General features: G+C 39.3%; 1 protein-coding gene across 3 annotated transcripts in view; it reads right to left on the minus strand.

Annotated features, from left to right (window-relative positions):
• DENND5B (DENN domain containing 5B) overlaps positions 1-19,346 on the minus strand; it is a 189,772-nt gene that overhangs the window by 38,513 nt on the left and 131,913 nt on the right. For all 3 annotated transcript variants that reach the window (XM_078075846.1, XM_078075847.1, XM_078075849.1), the window contains 4 exons: positions 13,741-13,834; positions 9,354-9,485; positions 6,875-7,027; positions 5,685-5,763 (listed from right to left, as the gene is read on the minus strand). In XM_078075846.1, coding sequence (XP_077931972.1) covers positions 5,685-5,763; positions 6,875-7,027; positions 9,354-9,485; positions 13,741-13,834 — 458 coding nt within the window. The remainder of the gene's footprint in view (positions 1-5,684; positions 5,764-6,874; positions 7,028-9,353; positions 9,486-13,740; positions 13,835-19,346) is intronic.

Here is a 19,346-nt window from a genome sequence, read left to right on the forward strand (position 1 = left end):
GGAATCATGCCTCTGGAAGCAGAGCGCAGGCAAGAGGCTTAATAAAGAGGAGCCTGACATTTAAAGAGCAGTGGCATCCACAATATGAGCATTCACAGGCCTAAGCATTTTTTGGGCATTCTATTTTGGAACCCTATTTTCTCCACTCTTCCCTGATCAGTGTTTCTTAAACATATGACGTACTTTATAAAACACTTGTTTTTAAACATTTTAAAAAAGATTTTATTTATTTATTTGACAGAGAGAGAAAGCACAAGCAGGGGGAGCAGCAGAGGGAGAAGCAGGCTTCCCGCGGAGCAGGGACCCCAATGTGGGGCTCGATCCCAGGACCCTGGATCATGACCTGAGCCGAAGGCAGACGCTTAACAACTGAGCCACCCAGGTGCCCCCAAATGATGTTCTTTTTTATGTCTCCATGCAATTTGTTAAAGTCTTTGGCTCACCCTTTAACACTTCTGTATCTTTCTCCTTGTTTACAGCCTATTTAGCATTTCAGCTTGAGAGCACTCTAGCTTAATAGTTAAGAACATGGCTTTCTCAAACCCTACAGAGAACTTAACAGCTCACTGACTTTGGATGAGTAACTTAACCTCTCCATGGTCTGTTTTCTCATCTGCAAATTGGGGTCAGTAGCAATACCTACCTTATTCAAATAGATGCAAAGCACTTAGAATACTGCCTGGCTCAAAGTAAGTTCTCAATAAATAAAATAAAATGAAACTTAGCTTTAATTTTGCCTCTTTGTGGAATCTTTCCTGAATAGTCTCTCTTCCCAAGGTACACTGTTAGATGTCGTTCCCTCTAACAGGACCAGTGAAACTGAACACCTAATATAAACTTAGCATAATTTAACATTTCTATTACTGTTAAACTATATGCCTCTTGAGGCTCAGTCGTATTCTTTTCTTAGAATACCTACAGGGCCTGGTGGAGGTCCCATACCACATACATGCTCAACAAATACTCATGGAAGATGATGAGACTATTTAGGGCCAGATGGCGGAGACTTAAATGACAAAATAGAAATGTGTACAACTCCTAGGATGGCAGGAAGGATTCTGAAAAGAATGCTATGCTCCTGAGTGCTTTTTTAGTTAGTTAACTACAGTGACAGTACGACAGTTTAAGAGAAATAAGGGTGATGAGCTAGAAGTTATTTCACAAGCCAGCTTATGGATGAACTAATACCGTGGCAGCCAGGGAGAATGAAGAGGAGAAATATGCAGTGGAAAAAAACACAGAACTTAATGACTTGATGTAGAAAGTGAGCAAGACCCAAGAGTCAAGAATAATATTAAGTATGAATATAAAATGATTTAATAAAAATTATCTCATTGAATTATTACTTTCCTTTGGATTTGTTAATCTTAATGTTGCAAATGAAGAAACTGAGGCTCAAAGAGGTCAAGAAACCCGCCCAATTGTACACATTCATCAAAAGGGGCAGAGTGTTCTGATGTCATGTCCACTGGGCTTTCTGTTATATTCCAGATGACTTTCTAGCTTCTAAGCTTGATTGAGAGAAGAGTACTGTTTCCATTAAATAATGTGGAGAGAAGGGAGAAAGCCTAACAGGGACAGAGGGAGAGGTGCTGAGATAATTAGTTTGTTTTCAGATGTGCTGAGTTTGAGGTCCCACTGGGCCATCAAGGATGGATGTGTAGGAACCAGGGCTGGAGAAAGAGATTTATGAATAATCTGTTAACCAGATAGTTGGAGGACAACATGGGAGGTAGGCAATAGTAGTTATATTATGGTTTGAATTATGTCCCCCATGAAGACGTAGAAGTTCCATCTCCCAGGACCTGTGAATGTGACCTTATTCAGAAATAGGTTCTTTGTAGATGATCAAGTTAAGATGAAGTCATTAGGTGTGCCTTAATCCATTGTGACTGGTGTATGACCTTATAAAAGGGAAATTTGGATACAAAGACAGACAGGAGTAGAGAAAAGATGAAGACACATGGAATACGCCATTTAAAGGCCAAGAAATTTCTGAGATGACCAGAAGCTAGGAGGGGAGAGTGGGACAGATTCTCCTTCACAACCCTCAGAAGGGACCACCCCTGCTGACACCTTAATTGTGGACTTCTAGCTTCCAGAACCATGAGACAGTTGTTGTGTAAGCCACCCAGTTTGTGGTATTTCATTACGGCAGCCCCAGGAAACCAAAATAGTAATTTATTAGTGACTTTGGAGGGAACAGTTCAGAAGCCTCTGAGCAGAAAGCAGTTAATGAGTGAAGCCATACTTTTCACCTAGACATCTAAACTCTAAGAAGGTTTCCATGAAGTCTACTCCAGAAGAGAAATTTATACACGATTTAAATGTATACACATATTCCTATTTCTTATTTTAACACACTCAAATGTAACAGGCCACTTTCTCCTTCAACATAAACACTTGTGGATTTAATATTTAGCCACAGGAATTCTTTTTGTATACCTGCCTGAATCAAAGCTGCTACATGGGCAGGAAGTCTGCAGAGCATAGAGACTGTATGCATTGTTTTTATAGAACCATCTACAGTCCGCAGGCAAGTAAGTAAAGAAAAACTTTTTTTAAAGTGAGTTCTATGCCTACTGTGGGGCTTGAACTCAGGACCCTGAGGGCAAGAGCTGCACGCTCTACTGACTGCTAGGCATCTCAATAGCAAAAAATTGTTTAAGATTTTATTTGAGAGAGAGAAAGAGAGCACACAAGTGAGCACATGGGGGGGGGAGGGGCAGAGGGAGAAGCAGGCTCCCCGCTGAACAGGGAGCCCGACGTGGGACTCGATTCCAGGACCCTGGGATCATGACCTGAGCCGAAGGCAGACGCTTAACGACTGAGCCACCCAGGCGCCCCTCTAACAGAAAAATTTTGATGAAGATAATTGAAGAGTCTCTCAAAATTCTAGGGCTAGACCCAGAATAACCATTTAAAAGCAGTATTTCCACCCCCTCCTGCATCCTACTCCACTCCTTGCCAACTGATTTAAAAATCCATTTAAAGTTTAGTGGAACCTTGTCCAAAGATGCAAGGTTTAAGAACACCACCTATGTCTAAGCTGGCCAACATTTTTAAAGGCAGAAACTTTTGGGTAATATGTCAAGAACAGTCTTCTTTCTAGGATCAGTTGCATTCTGAGATCCTGTCTCTGCAATAGGACTTCGAACTAGCCTACTAGGTGCAGTGACTTGGTCAAAATTAAGACAGTCTGAAAGACATGGAGGAAACTTAAATGCATATTACTAAGTGAAAGAAGCCAATCTGGAAAGGCTACATACTACATGACTCTTAACTATATGACATTCTGGAAACGGCAAAACTACGGATATAGTAAAAAGGCCAGTAGTTGCCAGCGATTAGGGCAAAGAGACGGATTAAGTAAGTGGAGCACAGAGAATATTATTAGGGTGGTAAAACTACACTATCTGATACTATAATGGTCAATCCATGTCACTATACATTTGTTTAAACCCACAGAAGGTACAATACCAAGAGTGAACCCTAACGTAAACTATGGACTCTGGGTAATGATGTGTCAACATAGGTTCATCAACTATAAGAAACATACCACTCTGGTAGGGGATGCTGATAATGAGGGAGACTATGCATATGTGGGGGTGGAGAGTATATGGGAAATCTCTGTATTGCTGCTCAATATTACCATGAACCTAAATCTGCTCTAAAAAATAGAATCTATTTAAAAAAATTAAGATAATCTACCCTGCTATGACCTTCTTGTTAAGACAGACTTTTTCCATTCTTCTACAACCTTTAAAATATCTCTGACTCCTGTTTTGTGTTGCTTCGGAAGGAACAGTAATGATCTATCATAGAGACTCATCCTGGCTCAATGCTAGTAACAGCAGTGTTCAAACATACTGTGAATTTCTAAGTACATAGAGGATCTCTCCTTGATATGAAAATGCAGACTGTTTACTGCCATTAATTAGGATGCTTAACAGTTGGTAAACAGAAGTATTTTTGGGAAAAAAAAAAAAAACCCACCCAGATTTAAAAGCAGAAAAGTCAATAAACTGCTAATTTCTATATAATTAGAACACATTGCTTCTCAATAATGAAATATTTTTAAGCTAATGTTTTTATACATATATCACACTGTCATATTTTAAAATTGTGGGCTGAAGCATCAGAAGTGTTAGAGCAATATTTATAGTAAAATCCACCCTTCCTAACAGACAGTAAATTTGATTTCAAAAGCTACATGGCTTACATTAATCCTACTTAGGATCAGTAAAATATATAGCCTATGTTCATACTTTGTGTGTGTGCTCACTGTATGAGGCTTTGACACATGTGATACTTCTTAGCCTTGACTTCTTTTTGCTGGTCCCCCTGACTAATAAAAGGCCACTGCAAACAGCTGAGTCTCTGGTTGCTACCTCAACTACCCAACACTTGACCAGACAGCTAGCTGGACATGCTCGCATGCCACATTTGGCAAAAGGGCCAAATACCTCCAATCTCCCTGCCTTACTTAATCGAGCTCGATTTTCCAACGTTTCATCCTACAAATGGCTATTTCTTCCTAGAAATTTTTTTCTAATTAGGGTAAGCTATCTGGGTTATGGTCTTATGATCTGAACAGCTAAATTTTCTATGAACACAGGTAAGTGTTAGAGATAGTTCCAGGGCATACACCAATGTATTTTTACTTTTTTCCAACAGAAAAAGGGGCAAAGGAGATGGATACTAGAGAATGCTTTTAAACCTGATCTTAATCTTTACAAATATAGTTACATCTTGGGACATCAGAACCTTGACATTCTATTTAGTGGAGCTTCCAGTTAATGCAGTATCAAATTCATATTCCTAGCTGTCTCAGTAAATACCTTTAAAAACTAGGTTTCCAAGAATAAACACCACATTTAGCTTAGTATTGCAATGAGGGGAATGGAAGTAGGGTATGCTTCAATCATATTTGCAATGCTTTCTTAAGCTGGTGGTTGGCTTATGAGTTTTTAAAAAATATTATCTTTTTTACATTTCTGAATGTCTAAAATCCATAATTTTAGAAAAGGTTCCCAAATTGTTGATTCAGTATAAAACATTTTATATGTACTAACTTTCTACCATTACTACTACTTGTTGTGAAATAGATGGTTATTTTAACACAAAGAAAAATACATAGAAGGCAAAACATCTAGGAACCCTACATAACTCTAATTAGCTAAAGTATAACAACACTTCTAACATGTGGTGTCTTGCTATAAATGGAAGAAATCTGACTCCTGAAGACTTTTGAGACATATATAGATGTTTTTTCTGGGAAAGATTATTAATGATGGTTATAAAACTTAAGGAAAAAAAAAAAAAACCAGTATGCACTACACCCTAACACTGGTGAGAGTAAGGTATACTTGTATGATCCTTTATAATTCATTAGGGGTTTCCACATGTTATCTTACTTAATCAACATTATAGTTTTACATAGCTTAACATTATTTTCCCTGTCTTATGGATGAGGAAGCTGAAGATCAGAAAGGTCAAGTGACCAAGATCTTTTCCCAGATCTCACAGCTAGTAAGTAATTTTGCTTCTTCTACTTTATCCCACTACTGGCAAGGTGGGTAAGTTTCAGCCTGAGAGAGAGGTAAAGACAAAGCCATATGGTATTGATTCTTCACATAGTCTAATGCTGCCAGTTCTGCAGAAACAAACCAATGAACTCTCACCTGGAGATTCTGCAAGGTGCTCTTGCTTCTCTTCTCTGTCCTGAAACTGAATTAAATGTGACCACAAAGCTGACTTCCCCTGAAATTACAAGGTATAAAAAAGTTTTTCATTTTATAAGAAATAATCAAAAAATAATTTCTCATCAAAACCATTCACATCAAAATGGTCATTTTGAAGTTTGGAGATACCCATTCCAGCTGTGTGATATTCTGAGCAACTCAGTCCATGTGAAATGAGGGTCTTCCTTTGCCTCACCGAAAAGATTAGCAACAGCCTGGGGAAGGGCAGCTAAACAAAAGGCCAGAAGTACAGGCGTGGAGATTTCTCACTTCAGTTCAGGTGTTACTTAGTTGTATGTAATTAGGACTATCTACACTGGCCACACTGGAAACCACAGAATTAAAAGGCTCTAGCAGCACAGAATGTATTTGTGTACATTTATAGGCAAAATATGTTTGGATGTATGGGATGGCAGCTAGGGAAGAAAACTGGAGCCAGAGGAGAAAGAGAAGGGGAAGAAGAAAGAATATGCCGACAAGAGAAAAAAAAAAAAATGAGAACAGGAGATAAGAGGGACAAAAGCAAAGAAACCATCTGATTTTTTCCACCCTGAATAACTACATAACATAAAATGGTAAAGGACTGTTAATTCTGGCTAAAAGAGTTTTTTCCTGGACAGTGACAAAAGCAGACACTTAATGGACTCAACGGGGTATAACCTCTGCAGTAAATGTGATGTTTTATCCTTTCCTGTTTACCAGGAAAGAGCCCCAAACCACCTCTTAATCATGGGTTTTCTTTTCTTTTTCTGGAATTAAAAAGCCGGTAGTGCATTTCTAGTCATCCTGTGACAAAGGAACATATCCTTTAATTTTTGTATCTTTTCTTCCTTGTTCATTTCTTTTATTTCTTTTTTTTTTTTTTAAAGATTTATTTATTTATTTGAGAGAGAGAGAGAGAGACAGTGTGGGAGAGAGGGACAAAAGAAGAGGGAGAGAGAAACTCAAGCAGACTCTGTACAGAGCCACGGAGCCCGACGCAGGGCTTGATCTCATGACACTAAGATCATGACCTGAGCCAAAATCAAGAGTTGGAAGCTCAACCGACTGAGCCACCCAGGTGCCCCTCGTTACATTTCTTGACAGGGTTCCTAACCAGCCACGTCACCAGGGCCTCCTGAGACTGTTACCTGCTTGATCTGCAAGCCGTGGCTCCATATCCTTTCCAGTAGGTCACAGAGGCTGGCGATCAAGGTGTTCTCTTCCAAGCCGGTTATGTTTGCTTCTCCATGGCCCAGTTCCACTGCTTCATGTCCCATCTTTTCCACCAACATGCGCTTTGTCTGAAAGCATCATGTGTGGTCACAGGTGTTATCCCCGCAATGAAGCCAAAGACCAACAAGTCAACTACTAGATCAGAGACCTGGGTTCCCTTCATTCTTCTTCTTTTTTTTAAAAGATTTTATTTTTAAGTAATCTCTACACCTAACGCTCGAACCCTGTACAACCCCAAGATCAAATGTCACACACTCCATGAACTGAGCAAGCCAGGTGCTCCCTCTTCATTATACTTCTAATTGTAGACTTTTAATTACTTTGGAAAAAGTGTCTTAATCTCTGTGATCAACTAACTGCAGTTAATATCACATATGCTTTTAGTATTTTGTCAGATAAATAGGGGGTCACTAGAGGGAGATTCTAATACTATTTTATCTATCTCTCTCTCTCTATATATATATTTATTTTGCCTCCCCACAATACTATTTTATTTTATTATTATTTTTAAAGATTTTATTTATTTATTTGACAGAGAGAGGGAGAAAACAAGCAGGTGGAGTGGGAGAGGAAGAAGCAGGCTCCCTGCAGCGCAGGGGGAGCCCGATGCAGGACTCGATCCCAGTATCCTGGGATCATGACCTGAGCCCAAGGCAGTGGCTTAACCAACTGAGCCACCCAGGCACCCCCCAAAATACTAAAGTATCCCCATGTAAACACTTATGATTGACAATTTTCAGATTACTAACTTGAGTAACACTGGGGAATTACACCAGACCCGGAAAATGTACTGTAAGAATCTGAAACCCATCCTGCCACAACTAACCCTCCACTGCCCCTGCATCTTGGCATACTGAAAATATCTGCAGTTAGTTTTGACTGCACTTAGGCAAAAACCACAACACAAACAGGCAGCTCTAAATTTTTTCAGAACTCCCTAATTTATGAGTGAAGCGGGCCTCTTTTTCCTTCCTCTTTTCCTCTTTTATCTTGTCTCTGCTCATGAGTATGCACCAGAAAATGGAAGGGAAATGGAAATGAGTTTTAAGTAAGTAATTTACAGCAGTCTTAGCTGCACTTATAAAATGCAGAGAGAGAGAGAGAGACTCTAGTCCCTTTAGGTGGGGAGCTTGTCTCTGATTCAACACTGTATGCTGATGCTGAAAATAGGGCATTTATTGAATACACACAGAAGGTACTCAAGAAATGACTGTCAAATAAAAGAATGAAATTACTGGCTAAAATGATGTCCTGAATTTTGTCAATGTGTATTACTACCTTTGATAAACATGGTATCTAAGAAGAGACTAGTGTGTAATATACATAAACCTACAACACAGCTAAGGTCTTCTTCCTTATGGGTATACATACATGTATGGGCATGGACAAGGTTATACAAAAAATGTGTTGCTTTTCATATAAAACGACCACATTCCTGCACACTTTTTTTTCTTTTTTTTTTTTGATTTTATTTATTTATTCTTAAGAGACAGAGAGAGAGAGAGAGAGAGAGAGAGAGAGGCAGACTCTCCGCTGAGCAGGGAGCCCGATGCGGGACTCGATCCCAGGACCCTGGGATCATGACCTGAGCTGAAGGCAGACGCTTAACCATCTGAGCCACCCAGGCACCCTCCTGCACACTTTTTTTTTTCAAGTAGGCTCCACATCGAACATGGGGCTTGAATTCATGACCCTGAGATTAAGAGTCACATGCTCCAGGGCGCCTGGGTGGCTCAGATGGTTAAGCGTCTGCCTTCGGCTCAGGTCATGATCCCAGGGTCCTGGGATCGAGTCCCGCATCGGGCTCCCTGCTAGGCGGAGAGCCTGCTTCTCCTTCTGCCTCTCTCTCTCTTTGACTCTAATGAATAAATAAATAAAACATTAAAAAAAAAAAAAAAAGAGTCACATGCTCCAGGTGCCTGGGTGGCTCAGTCAGTTAAGTGTCCAACTCTTGATTTCAGCTCAGGTCATGATCTCAGGGTCATGAAATCGAGCCCCGTCTTGGGCTCTGCACTCAGTGAGAAGTCTGCTTGAAGATTCTTTCCCTCTGCCCCTCCCCTCACTCTCTCTAAAAAAAACCCAAACCAAACAAACAGAAAAACCCCAAAGAGTCGCATGCTCTACCAACTCAGGCAGCCAGGTGCCCCACAACTTTTGACCGGCTTAGTATCTGTTCATGTTTTAGAGAAAGACAGCAATGGCTGAAAAGGTGAGAAAAACTGTGCAGGGCTCCCACGTCACTGATTCCGTGGGTAACAGAGAACCCATGAAGGTTCATGAGCTCAGTAAAGAGCACATGAGGTTTATGCCCCAGTAAAAGTTGTCTTCTAGCAAAGCTACAGGCTCAAATGGGAATTGAGTGCACACTGTCTCACATCAGTGAGTAACACGTACCTTCATTCTACATTCCTTCAATAAGCCTTCTACAAATTTGCAGTTGGTCTGTGCAATCACTGCAGGAGAGAGGTCTGACAGTTTGGGTTGCCTCAGGTTTTTTCCTAAACTTCGTGCCTCTTGCATATATTTCTAAAAATTAAAGAGTATTTTTTAATATATAAACATCAGATAGTCTTCCGACTTTCTTAACATTACACAAACAAGTGAGGAAAAACAAGATGCAGAAAAGGCTGTAAATGTACTCATGCAGTAGCAATTCAAATTTTAGCGCCACCAAGAGGCAGAGAACATTCGTGTTCCCCCACCCCCTAGTCGTTAATGCCTGTGGAAATGAGGGCAACAGAAATCGTGTCAGGTTAAAACACATTCATAATAAGATGGAGCTCACCTAGTTTAATCTTTTTATTGTGAATACCCAGGGTTGTGATTAGTCAGGATCATGATAGGGATGAAAAAAGTTGGGGTTTCTGGATTACTAATCCAAGGTTCCGCAAGAACCACTGTTTCCTCCTCTCCCCACAGATCAAGAGACTTAACATACTGCTAGCCTCTTAGAGCTCTCCAAACCAACCCTTTGCTCTAATCAAATCGTAACAGTAAAATCAGGAGCTCTAGAATCTGGCTGCAACTAATTTTATAAACTCCAGGCCTATGTGCTCATTTGTAAAATGGGCAATAGACTGCAAACTCACTCTGAACATGTTTGCTACATTCCCCTCCTTCCCTTGTTCCACAATCAAGAGAAAGTGGGGACATTATATTACTTTCAGAGATAATGATGGCTCAGAGAGAAACCCAGAAACTCAGAAATCCAGTCCACTGCTCTTGAGCTTTAGTTAGTGAATGTCCAGGAAAAAAAAATCACTACAGGTGATTACCACAGGACACCTGTTGTCTCTCTTCTTTCTGTGCCACCTGCAAAAGCTCATCCAGATAGCTTATGTTTGCGTCAGGACCACAGGGCAGAATCTCCAAAAAGTCCAAGTGTCTTAGGGCCATATTTAGAGAATAACTACTCTAAGTTATATAGTAAAACTAGCACAGTTTGTTGAGGGGAGAGAGAGATTGTGAGCCAGCACATCCTCCCACAGGCACATATGTGAAATCTATCTTTACTATCTCAAGGGAAGAATTTGATATTACAAGGGAAAATGTGTAAAATCCTTTACATTCTTTAAATAAAAGGGAGTTTGTACATTTAAAATATTTCCCCTTTGGAAGAAAAATAATCTGCTAAATCTTGTACAAATTTCTAAAAAAAAATCCCACTGATTAGAGATTCAACTGATCAGTTTACCTGCTACTACATAAACAAAATAATCCGTTTCCTTTCCAGTGCAATCATTTTAAGGACAGATTTTTTAAAAAAATGAATGCTGTAAGAATTTAGTGCCCATAATATTTGTGTATGCATCTTTCACTTCAAATCTCTTTTAGAGGGTCAGAGAAACAGGGAAAATTGAGAATGAAGGATAACTATCACCCCTGGGGAAATTAAGTGTAATAAGGTCTATCAAAACATCCTGAAAGTTAGTTTTCAAATAAATAAAAAGCAGGGAAAGAAAAGCTTCAGAAAAACCAACCTGAGATATAAGGCAGATCCTATCTGGGAATTATAACACCTGCATTTCCTAACATTTCAGGTGGTACAGATATTATTTAGAATATTACAAATCAGGGATAAAAGGCTGGTAAAAACAAATGTTAGCTGTCAAATGTTGAAGGCCTCAAGTTCCTCGGCCTTTAGGATTTGTGCAAAGGCAGGACTCAGTTCTCAAGAAGAGGGAAGGATCCAATTTAGCTTAGGAAGAAACACGCTGGCTAGAAGAAGAGTGAGAAACACAGGCAAGAGGCTAGGAATAGGTCTTGGTATTTCTCTTTTTTTCTGAAATATATGAATAATTAGACTTTTAAGTCCATAACTAGATTAGGAATTTAAGCACTGTTAAAGTTTATGGTTCTATTTTATAAATGAAAACAAGCTAGAATGGAGCTATCCTTTGGTCATATTTACCAAGCACACAGCACATCACATATGGGGCAATATAATTATTAGCCAACAGTGAACTCCATAGGGCCAAGTCTCCTCCTGGGCAGCTCTGCTGAAGCCATGGAATGAGCAACTTTCCTTGCACATACACATAAAGGATATTGCGGGGGGGGGGGGCAATGAGGCCCTTCCTCACAGCAAGAAGTGATGTTGCCTCTGTATATTGCAAAAACAGAAGGCTTGCCTTTACAGTAAACAAGTGATGATAAAAATAATTTTCTTTGGAGTAGCAGGAGGAAAAGGTGTATTTTAAGGTAAAAAATGGAGAAGAAAGAGAAATCTTTCACAAGGAATGTTTTTGTAAGAAAGTCCATTTCAGTACTAGAAGGAAGTGACCCCAGATTTCTTCTGAGATTTCTACCATGCTCTTTTTTCATTTCTGTCAAAGCCAAAAACAACAAACCAGGAGTCCTAAGTTACTCTTGCCCTCAGGTGAGTAGCTGTTGTGTGCAACCTGGTATCCAGGGGTACTGGGAAGAGTACCAGTTTGGCTATCAGCAGTCCTGGGCTATAGGCCCAGCTCTGCCTTTGTGTGTCCATTTAACTTTGGGCAAGTCTCTTGGACTTCATGTCATGGTAGACAAGGGGACCTCAAAGGTGCCTCTTAGAACTAAGATCCTATACTGATGACCTGATTTTCTGACCACGTAAAATACAGACCATGAATAAAGGAAATAAATTTCAAACTAAAAACAATAAAAAAACCCAAACCAAAACAACAACAACAAAAAAACCCCCAAAAAACAGATCAGGAAGGGCTCATTAAAATACTGTGGAGATAAAACCCAGCAAGAAAAGAAAAGAAAAGAAAATCTGTTCAAAATGAATTATTTATCTCTGCAAAATGCTTAAATAAAAGGGACTTTGATCATTTAATACATTTCTCCTTTGGAAGAACAACAATGTGCTACGTCTCTGGCCCCGCTACAACTCCCCCCACCCCTCACCTGCCAAAATACCACTAATTAGGAATTCCAGTGATCAGTTTTACCTGCCAACAGTATAGAATTACCCGTGTTAGCACACACCACCAGGAAAAGTTAACAGACACAAGAGGAAGTGGAGATCAAAGTGGAGAGGCTGACAATTCACGTCACAAGGTGATGTGGGGCATTCTAGAGCTATGTGCACACACGCATGTGGATAATTCAAGGAACACCAGAGACAAGATTCAGAAACATCTGCAAAGCACTTTCAGGCAAAGAACATACCAGGCAGCACTCAGAGAAGGATTTTTTAGGAAGTCGTGCAGGAGGAGGTGGACCCTGATCCCACTCCCAGAATGCCATGGAGTTCTGACAGACCACAAGTTCCCCGGAAGGCTAAGAGGATGGAGAAGTGCCAATGACAGAAAAGCAAAAAAGAAAAGGATAGGGAGAAAGAGACAAGCAAAACATGCATGCATATGATAAAGTCACAGCAGAGGGGAGAGAAGGAAATATGGTAGCACAAAGAAAAGCACTAGACAGATTATGATTCGGTTTTTAAGAAAATGTTTAAAATCATAAATGTATGAACATTTCAACAGAAAAGCAATATATGTGGAATGACGTTTTCTGCTTTAATTCTACACATCTGAGTTTAGAAAATAGTTAACAGATCTTCTGACTACATTTTTCTTTGATCACAATAGTCAAAACTTACAATTATTCAAATGTGTAATTATGGTTTTATTTTCAAGTAGTACAACTAAAGCATAAGGATCTTAATTCAAAAATAATTTCTAAACACTTTAAAAAATGGTGTCAGCAAGCCAAGGATAAAGCACAAGCAAATACATCTTTACTTACTAAGTTTAAATTATGCTTGAAACTTAAAAAATCTGTTTTTGTATATTTTTTTCTCTATAGGAGACATACTGACTAAAAATTTATCCTAAACTTAGCCTTTACTTGATGTACACAGTGAGATTTGTTTTATTTTTTTTTTTATTTTTTTTTTTTTTAAAGATTTTATTTATTTATTTGACAGAGAGAGACACAGCGAGAGAGGGAACACAAGCAGGGGGAGTGGGAGAGGGAGAAGCAGGCTTCCTGCTGAGCAGGGAGCCCGATGCGGGGCTCGATCCCAGGACCCTGGGATCATGACCTGAGCCGAAGGCAGACGCTTAACGACTGAGCCACCCAGGCGTCCCTGAGATTTGTTTTAGAGCCTGATTTTAGGTGTATTAAAATTACAAAAATGGGGGGAAAAAGGAGTTTTCTGCTATAAGTCAGTACAAAAGGATTACTATTCTAAAATAAAACTCAGCCTTTTTGTAAAAGAATGAGGAAGAACCTGCACAGCGACAACTGCTGGGTTGAGTAAGGCATCCTGGGAAGGCAGCCCACATACCTCCCGCAGGTCGTTGTCCAATCCAATGTGCTCCGAGTGTTGGCGAAGGCGGTCTTTCCTGCGCTGCGCCGTGGCACTCCGACTTACCCAACGACTGGAAAAAGAGCCATACCCAAGAAGGTGCGGGTTAAAACAAAAAACGAAACAAAAAAATGTGGTAACTTATTTTTAAAATAGAAAAAATGTATTCTTTGAATAAGACAAAAGATTACTTATTTTTCAATCAATTCTTTAAATATAGAAAGCTTTACTGTAATATAATTAAATACCATACAATTCACCCATTTCAAGCATACAATTTAGTGGTTTTTATATTCAGAGACATGCAACCATCACTACAATCAATACTTTTTAAAAACTGAGGTTAAAAAATACACAGTATCTCCTCATAATGATCCTCTCCTTCCCACTTTACTCTCCATCAGAGCCCCAAACCCTAGATGAATTCCATCCCCTTACTTCTCTATTCTCCTATTTACGTGGGATTAGTTCTTGATTTCTGTCACGACTCCTCATGAATCACTTTACCTGCCCTTCATCAACCCTCTCTCATTCCCCTCAAAAACTGTTTCAAATCAAGTGCCTCCCCTCAACTGATGACCCATCCTTGACTCCTTCTTCCTGTCCTCTACTGAAATGATGTATACACAGACACCTCATCTTTCTTTTAATCCCAAAGTATAAAATATATTGGCCATGGCTCAAAATTAATTCTGCCACCTGGAAGAAACTCCGACCAATTCTCTCTTGACTTCTTCAATGGGCTGCACTAGTCATCTCTTTTTCTGTCTCTCTCATTTTTCTCTCTCAACTAAATATTTCTCTTCAGCTTACAAGCACGCTGGTCTCTTTCCTGACCCTCTACAGTTATAGTTAAGTTTCTTTCTTCACTCTCCTCATGAAAGAATTCTTAAAAAGAAAACATGACATGTAAGGCCTCCACTTGTTTACCTTTGGATCTGTAGTTTATCTCAAATCAGCTTCCCCGGCAATGCTTTTATTTATATATATATATTTTAAAGATTTTATTTATTTTTGACAGAGAGAGAGAGAGTGTACAAGCAGCGGAAGCAGCAGGCAGAGGGAGAGAGAGAAGACTTTCCGCTGAGCAGGAAGCCCGATGCAGGGCTCAATCCCAGGACCCCGGGATCATGACCTGAGCCGAAGGCAGACACTACCGTCTGAGCCACCCAGGCGCCGCCCCCCCCCCCCCGCCCCCAGCAATGCTCTTGATGCCATCTGTATCCCTAACTGCCATATCCAGGGCTATCATTCAATTCTTAGCTTACCCAAACTCTCTGCTGCACTTAGTACTACTTTACAACCAGCTAGTTTCAACTATGTCAGTATTTCCAATGGGGTCAAGTTCTGTCACCTTTGTGCCTTTGTCCATGACGTTTCCTCCTGACTTCTATTCTTCTTTCAGACAGCTTCAATGCCACACCGAAAGTGTTCTTTGATTCCTCCAAATCTAACTGTCTACCCCTCTTCCACTCCCCAATTTTATTACCCGTCATGGTCTATTATAAGCACTTATCTCTATTTTCTACAAAATTCTCTCTACTATAATAAACTCTTGAAGGGCTGGTATCATGTCTGTCAGCTGTTTGTTTTTTAAGATTTATTTATTTGAGAGAGAGAGATAGGGAGAGAGCATGAGTGGGAGGGGCAGAGGGGGAGAGAGAGAGAATCTCAAGTAGACTCCTAGCTGAGCAGAGTCCAGTGCGGGGCTCGATCGCATGACCCTGAGACCAAGACCTGAGCTGAAACCAAGAGTCGGATGCTTAACTGACTGCACCACCCAGGTGCCCCTGTCAGCTGTTTTACTGGCAGTCTGTACATCACCTGGCCCTTCTATAAATATACTCCAAATAAATAATCAGAGATACAGTCCAACATTTAGGTTTATAGACATCCCTCACAGCATGTATGTAATAACAAATTCTGTTTCCTTTATTTGAAGACTCACATTTTGGCTTCTAAATGTTCCTGATATTAGGATGTGTCTCTATTCCATATGCATGTTTAATGTATAATATTTCCAAAAAGCTTTTGAGTTAATAGCAGATCTTACAACCAACAGTTACTCGGAATCAAGTAAATGTGCTCAAAACAACCTAAATGTTCAACAGTAGGGGGTGCTACATAATGAAATATCATACAGTCATTAAAAAAAAAACAAAAAACATCAAGTTGCTAGGAATATTAAAATGGGAGAATGTTCATGGTACAATAATGAGTGAAAAAACAAGATAAAGCACTGTATAAATAATATACTGATTTTATTTTTTTTAAAAAGATTTTATTTATTTATTTGACAGAGAGATAGCAAGAGCAAGAACACAAGCAGGGGGAGTGGGAAAGGGAGAAGCAGGCTTCCCACAGAGCAGGGAGCCCGATGCAGGGCTCGATCGCAGGACCCTGGGATCATGACCTGAGCTGAAGGCAGATGCTTAATGACTGAGCCACCCAGGCGCCCCACTAATTTTGTTTAAAAAAGGTGTGGACATGCACACCAGGATCCATGCAATGGAAGAGCCTAACAGCAAATGTTAACATCTCATGGTGATGGCATTATGGGTGTTTTAAAATTTACCCTATCACTTTCAAATAGTCTAAATTTTCTAATGAGCATATATTATTTTATATCAAACTATTTAAAAAAATTTTTCAGATCTTGGGCGCTTGGGCGGCTCACTCGTTAGGCGTCTGCCTTCAGCTCAGGTCATGATCTCAGGGTCCTGGGATCGAGCCCCGCATCAGGCTCCCTGTTCAGCGGGAAGCCTGCTTCTCCTTCTCCCATTCCCCCTGCTTGTGTTCCCTCTCTTGCTATGTCTCTCTCTGTCAAATAAATAAATAAAATCTTTAAAAAAATTTTTTCCCCCCAGATCTTGACTTATTATCCACATGACTATGTATTCACCACACTTTTCTAAGAATATCTTCTCTTGAATATATCCTTGCCAGCACAGAGCTATATACAATTTAAAAAATGAATTTATGCTTTTGCCATTCAGGAAAAGTCATATTGTATTACTGCCAGTTAATTATTTTTAATTTTTTATTTAATAAAGTATGCAATTTACAAAAAGCTTAAAATGAGAATGTGGCTTCTTTTGTTGCTTTTAAAATAATCTATGCATGCCTTTGGTTTCAAGTTTCTGAATCATCTCATTTCAGTCTGCCATTTAGAGGAACACTGAATAATTATGATAAAAATGATAGCAAGATAGTCCCTCTTAAATAGTTAAGAAAAATAGGCTTATATTGGGACAAAAAGTGCAAAATCCTAGTGATAGATCTTTGAAGTAGAATCCTTGGAACTGCCCCAATAGCAAAGGATCAAAGTAAGACTGTAAAAAGGATACAAAGAGAACTAGGGTGACTGAGAAAGAAGATCCAGAAAAAAGCATATTAAGGCACTGACAAAGATTCTTTCCTTGATCCAACTTTAGTTAGGCTCCTGAACCTTCTCCTAGGTCCATCTGTGCACTTCCTTATAAAATCCAGTTTTAACAAGAACCTTGTTAAGTCAGTTCAGCTGGAACCCCCCAGCCCCACCATCCTCGGCATATGATCATTCTCCATATCTGATCAGCTTCTACATCATCCATCACCCTCCAGATGATGTCTGACCACCCAGCCCTACCTTCAGCAAGATCTTATTAGGCTGGTTTAGTCAAAATCCTCCCCCTTACCTCTGATGTTTCCTCTTAGTAATTTTCTCTCCACTCTGCTACTTGATTATAAATTCCTATTTATCCACATTGTATATGGAAGAGAGTTCAATCTTTCTCCCACTGCAATGGTCCCTACATGGTCCCCTTGAATAAAGTCTGTCTTACCATCTTCAACAGTGTCATGGATATTGTTTTTCTTTAATGACTTTGAAGCAGAATATAAACACCAGCTGATAAATTTATATAATAAACAACAGGGAAATATAAGAAACAAAATGTACAGGCCTTAGAAATAGCTCTGTAGCAAGAAAGGTCAGTGAGAGACAGTAAATTAGGGTTACTGGACAGGGTAGTTCAAATAAATAGTAAAGATAGGAAATAAGACTATAAATACCAGCTAATGAACTTTTTTTTTTTTTTAACGATTTTATTTATTTGACAGAGAGACAGATAGCGAGAGCAGGAACACAAGCAGGGGGAATGGGAGAGGGAGAAGCAGGCTTCCTGCCAAGCAGGGAGCCCGATGTGGGACTTGATCCCAGGACGCTGGGATCATGACCTGAGCTGAAGGCAGACGCTTAACGACTGAGCCACCCAGGCGCCCTAATGAACTTATTATATAATGAATAAAGAAAAGGAGAATACAAACGGCAGAATAATTCCCTTTGCAGGCAAAAGTGGAATAGGCGTTAGGTAAAGAAAAGGATAAATTACATGATATATGTAATTATATACATGATATATATACATGATATAATTACATGATATACCTAGCATCTCATTATACATTGCTGTGAGACAAAATGCCCTATTTCATTTTCCAAACAGGGATATGATCATCTGCTTAAGAAAATTACTATGAAGTCTACACACTCCTGGTCTTGTTAAGGAATTACTTTTTTCTTTTTATTATTAAATCTCATTTACTAAGCATATTTTTTATCAAAGATGATCACATTTGCTAAAATCCTAATGACTGCTTATTTGCTTTTGCTTTGTAAGCAGCATATGAAATTCTAATAGTTGATCAGCCATTTGCAGAGGCATGGTTATATATCTCCTTATCCTGCAATGAGTTCTTGGATCTTTCTTTCAGACTAAAATCTACCTGAAAATGTAATACTTGGGGCTCAGTCTGGAAATGAGAGACCTTGGGGTTATATACAAGATTAAAAGCAAGAAAACAAGGCAGGAAAATTTAAAGTTGAAATCTTCCCTTCTTAATGCTCTCCTTACTTCCCTTTTCTGCTTTATTTTTCTTCACAAATCTTATCACTGATAGGTTACTTATCTTACATATTAAGTTTCTTTGTTTCCTCCTCCTCCTCCTTTTGTTGTTTTGTTCATTGCTAAACTCCCAGTGAATAGGACATTGCCTCACATACAGTCGGGGTTCCATAAATATTTGCCAAATGAATGAATGAGTAAACTAATGCTATTAAAAAGGAAATAAAAACTACTTAAATTAATAGTACTAGTATGAAATAATTCAAACAATTAGGATATTTTACAAACATAGGAAAAATAAGTAAACTGATGACTAGTCTATTCTGATGGAAAATTCTCATTCATTTGTGAAAAATAGAACATTATATCTAGTACAATCATCTGGAAAGTTTGAACCCCCATAATGTTTAACATCTCTTCAAGAGTCGCATGCTCTACTGACATAATTCTTTTACTTTACTGCATAGCACTCCTTTTCCAAATATGTAAATAGATACTGGACTGAAAATTTTCCAGACCTCCAGGCTTTATGAATGAGACATCATGAACATGGTACCTGGAGTAAGGAGACCTGAGTTCCACTCCTAACTTTGCCAGTAACCCAAGCTCAAGACTCCTACCAACACATAATAATGCCACTGTCTTCAGGGTTAGGCTATTTGACTTCAACCATTGCTTCATGTAGTTCTTTACTTGGGA

This window comes from Halichoerus grypus, chromosome 6 (assembly GCF_964656455.1).
Source record: "Halichoerus grypus chromosome 6, mHalGry1.hap1.1, whole genome shotgun sequence".
Taxonomy (NCBI): domain Eukaryota; kingdom Metazoa; phylum Chordata; class Mammalia; order Carnivora; family Phocidae; genus Halichoerus; species Halichoerus grypus.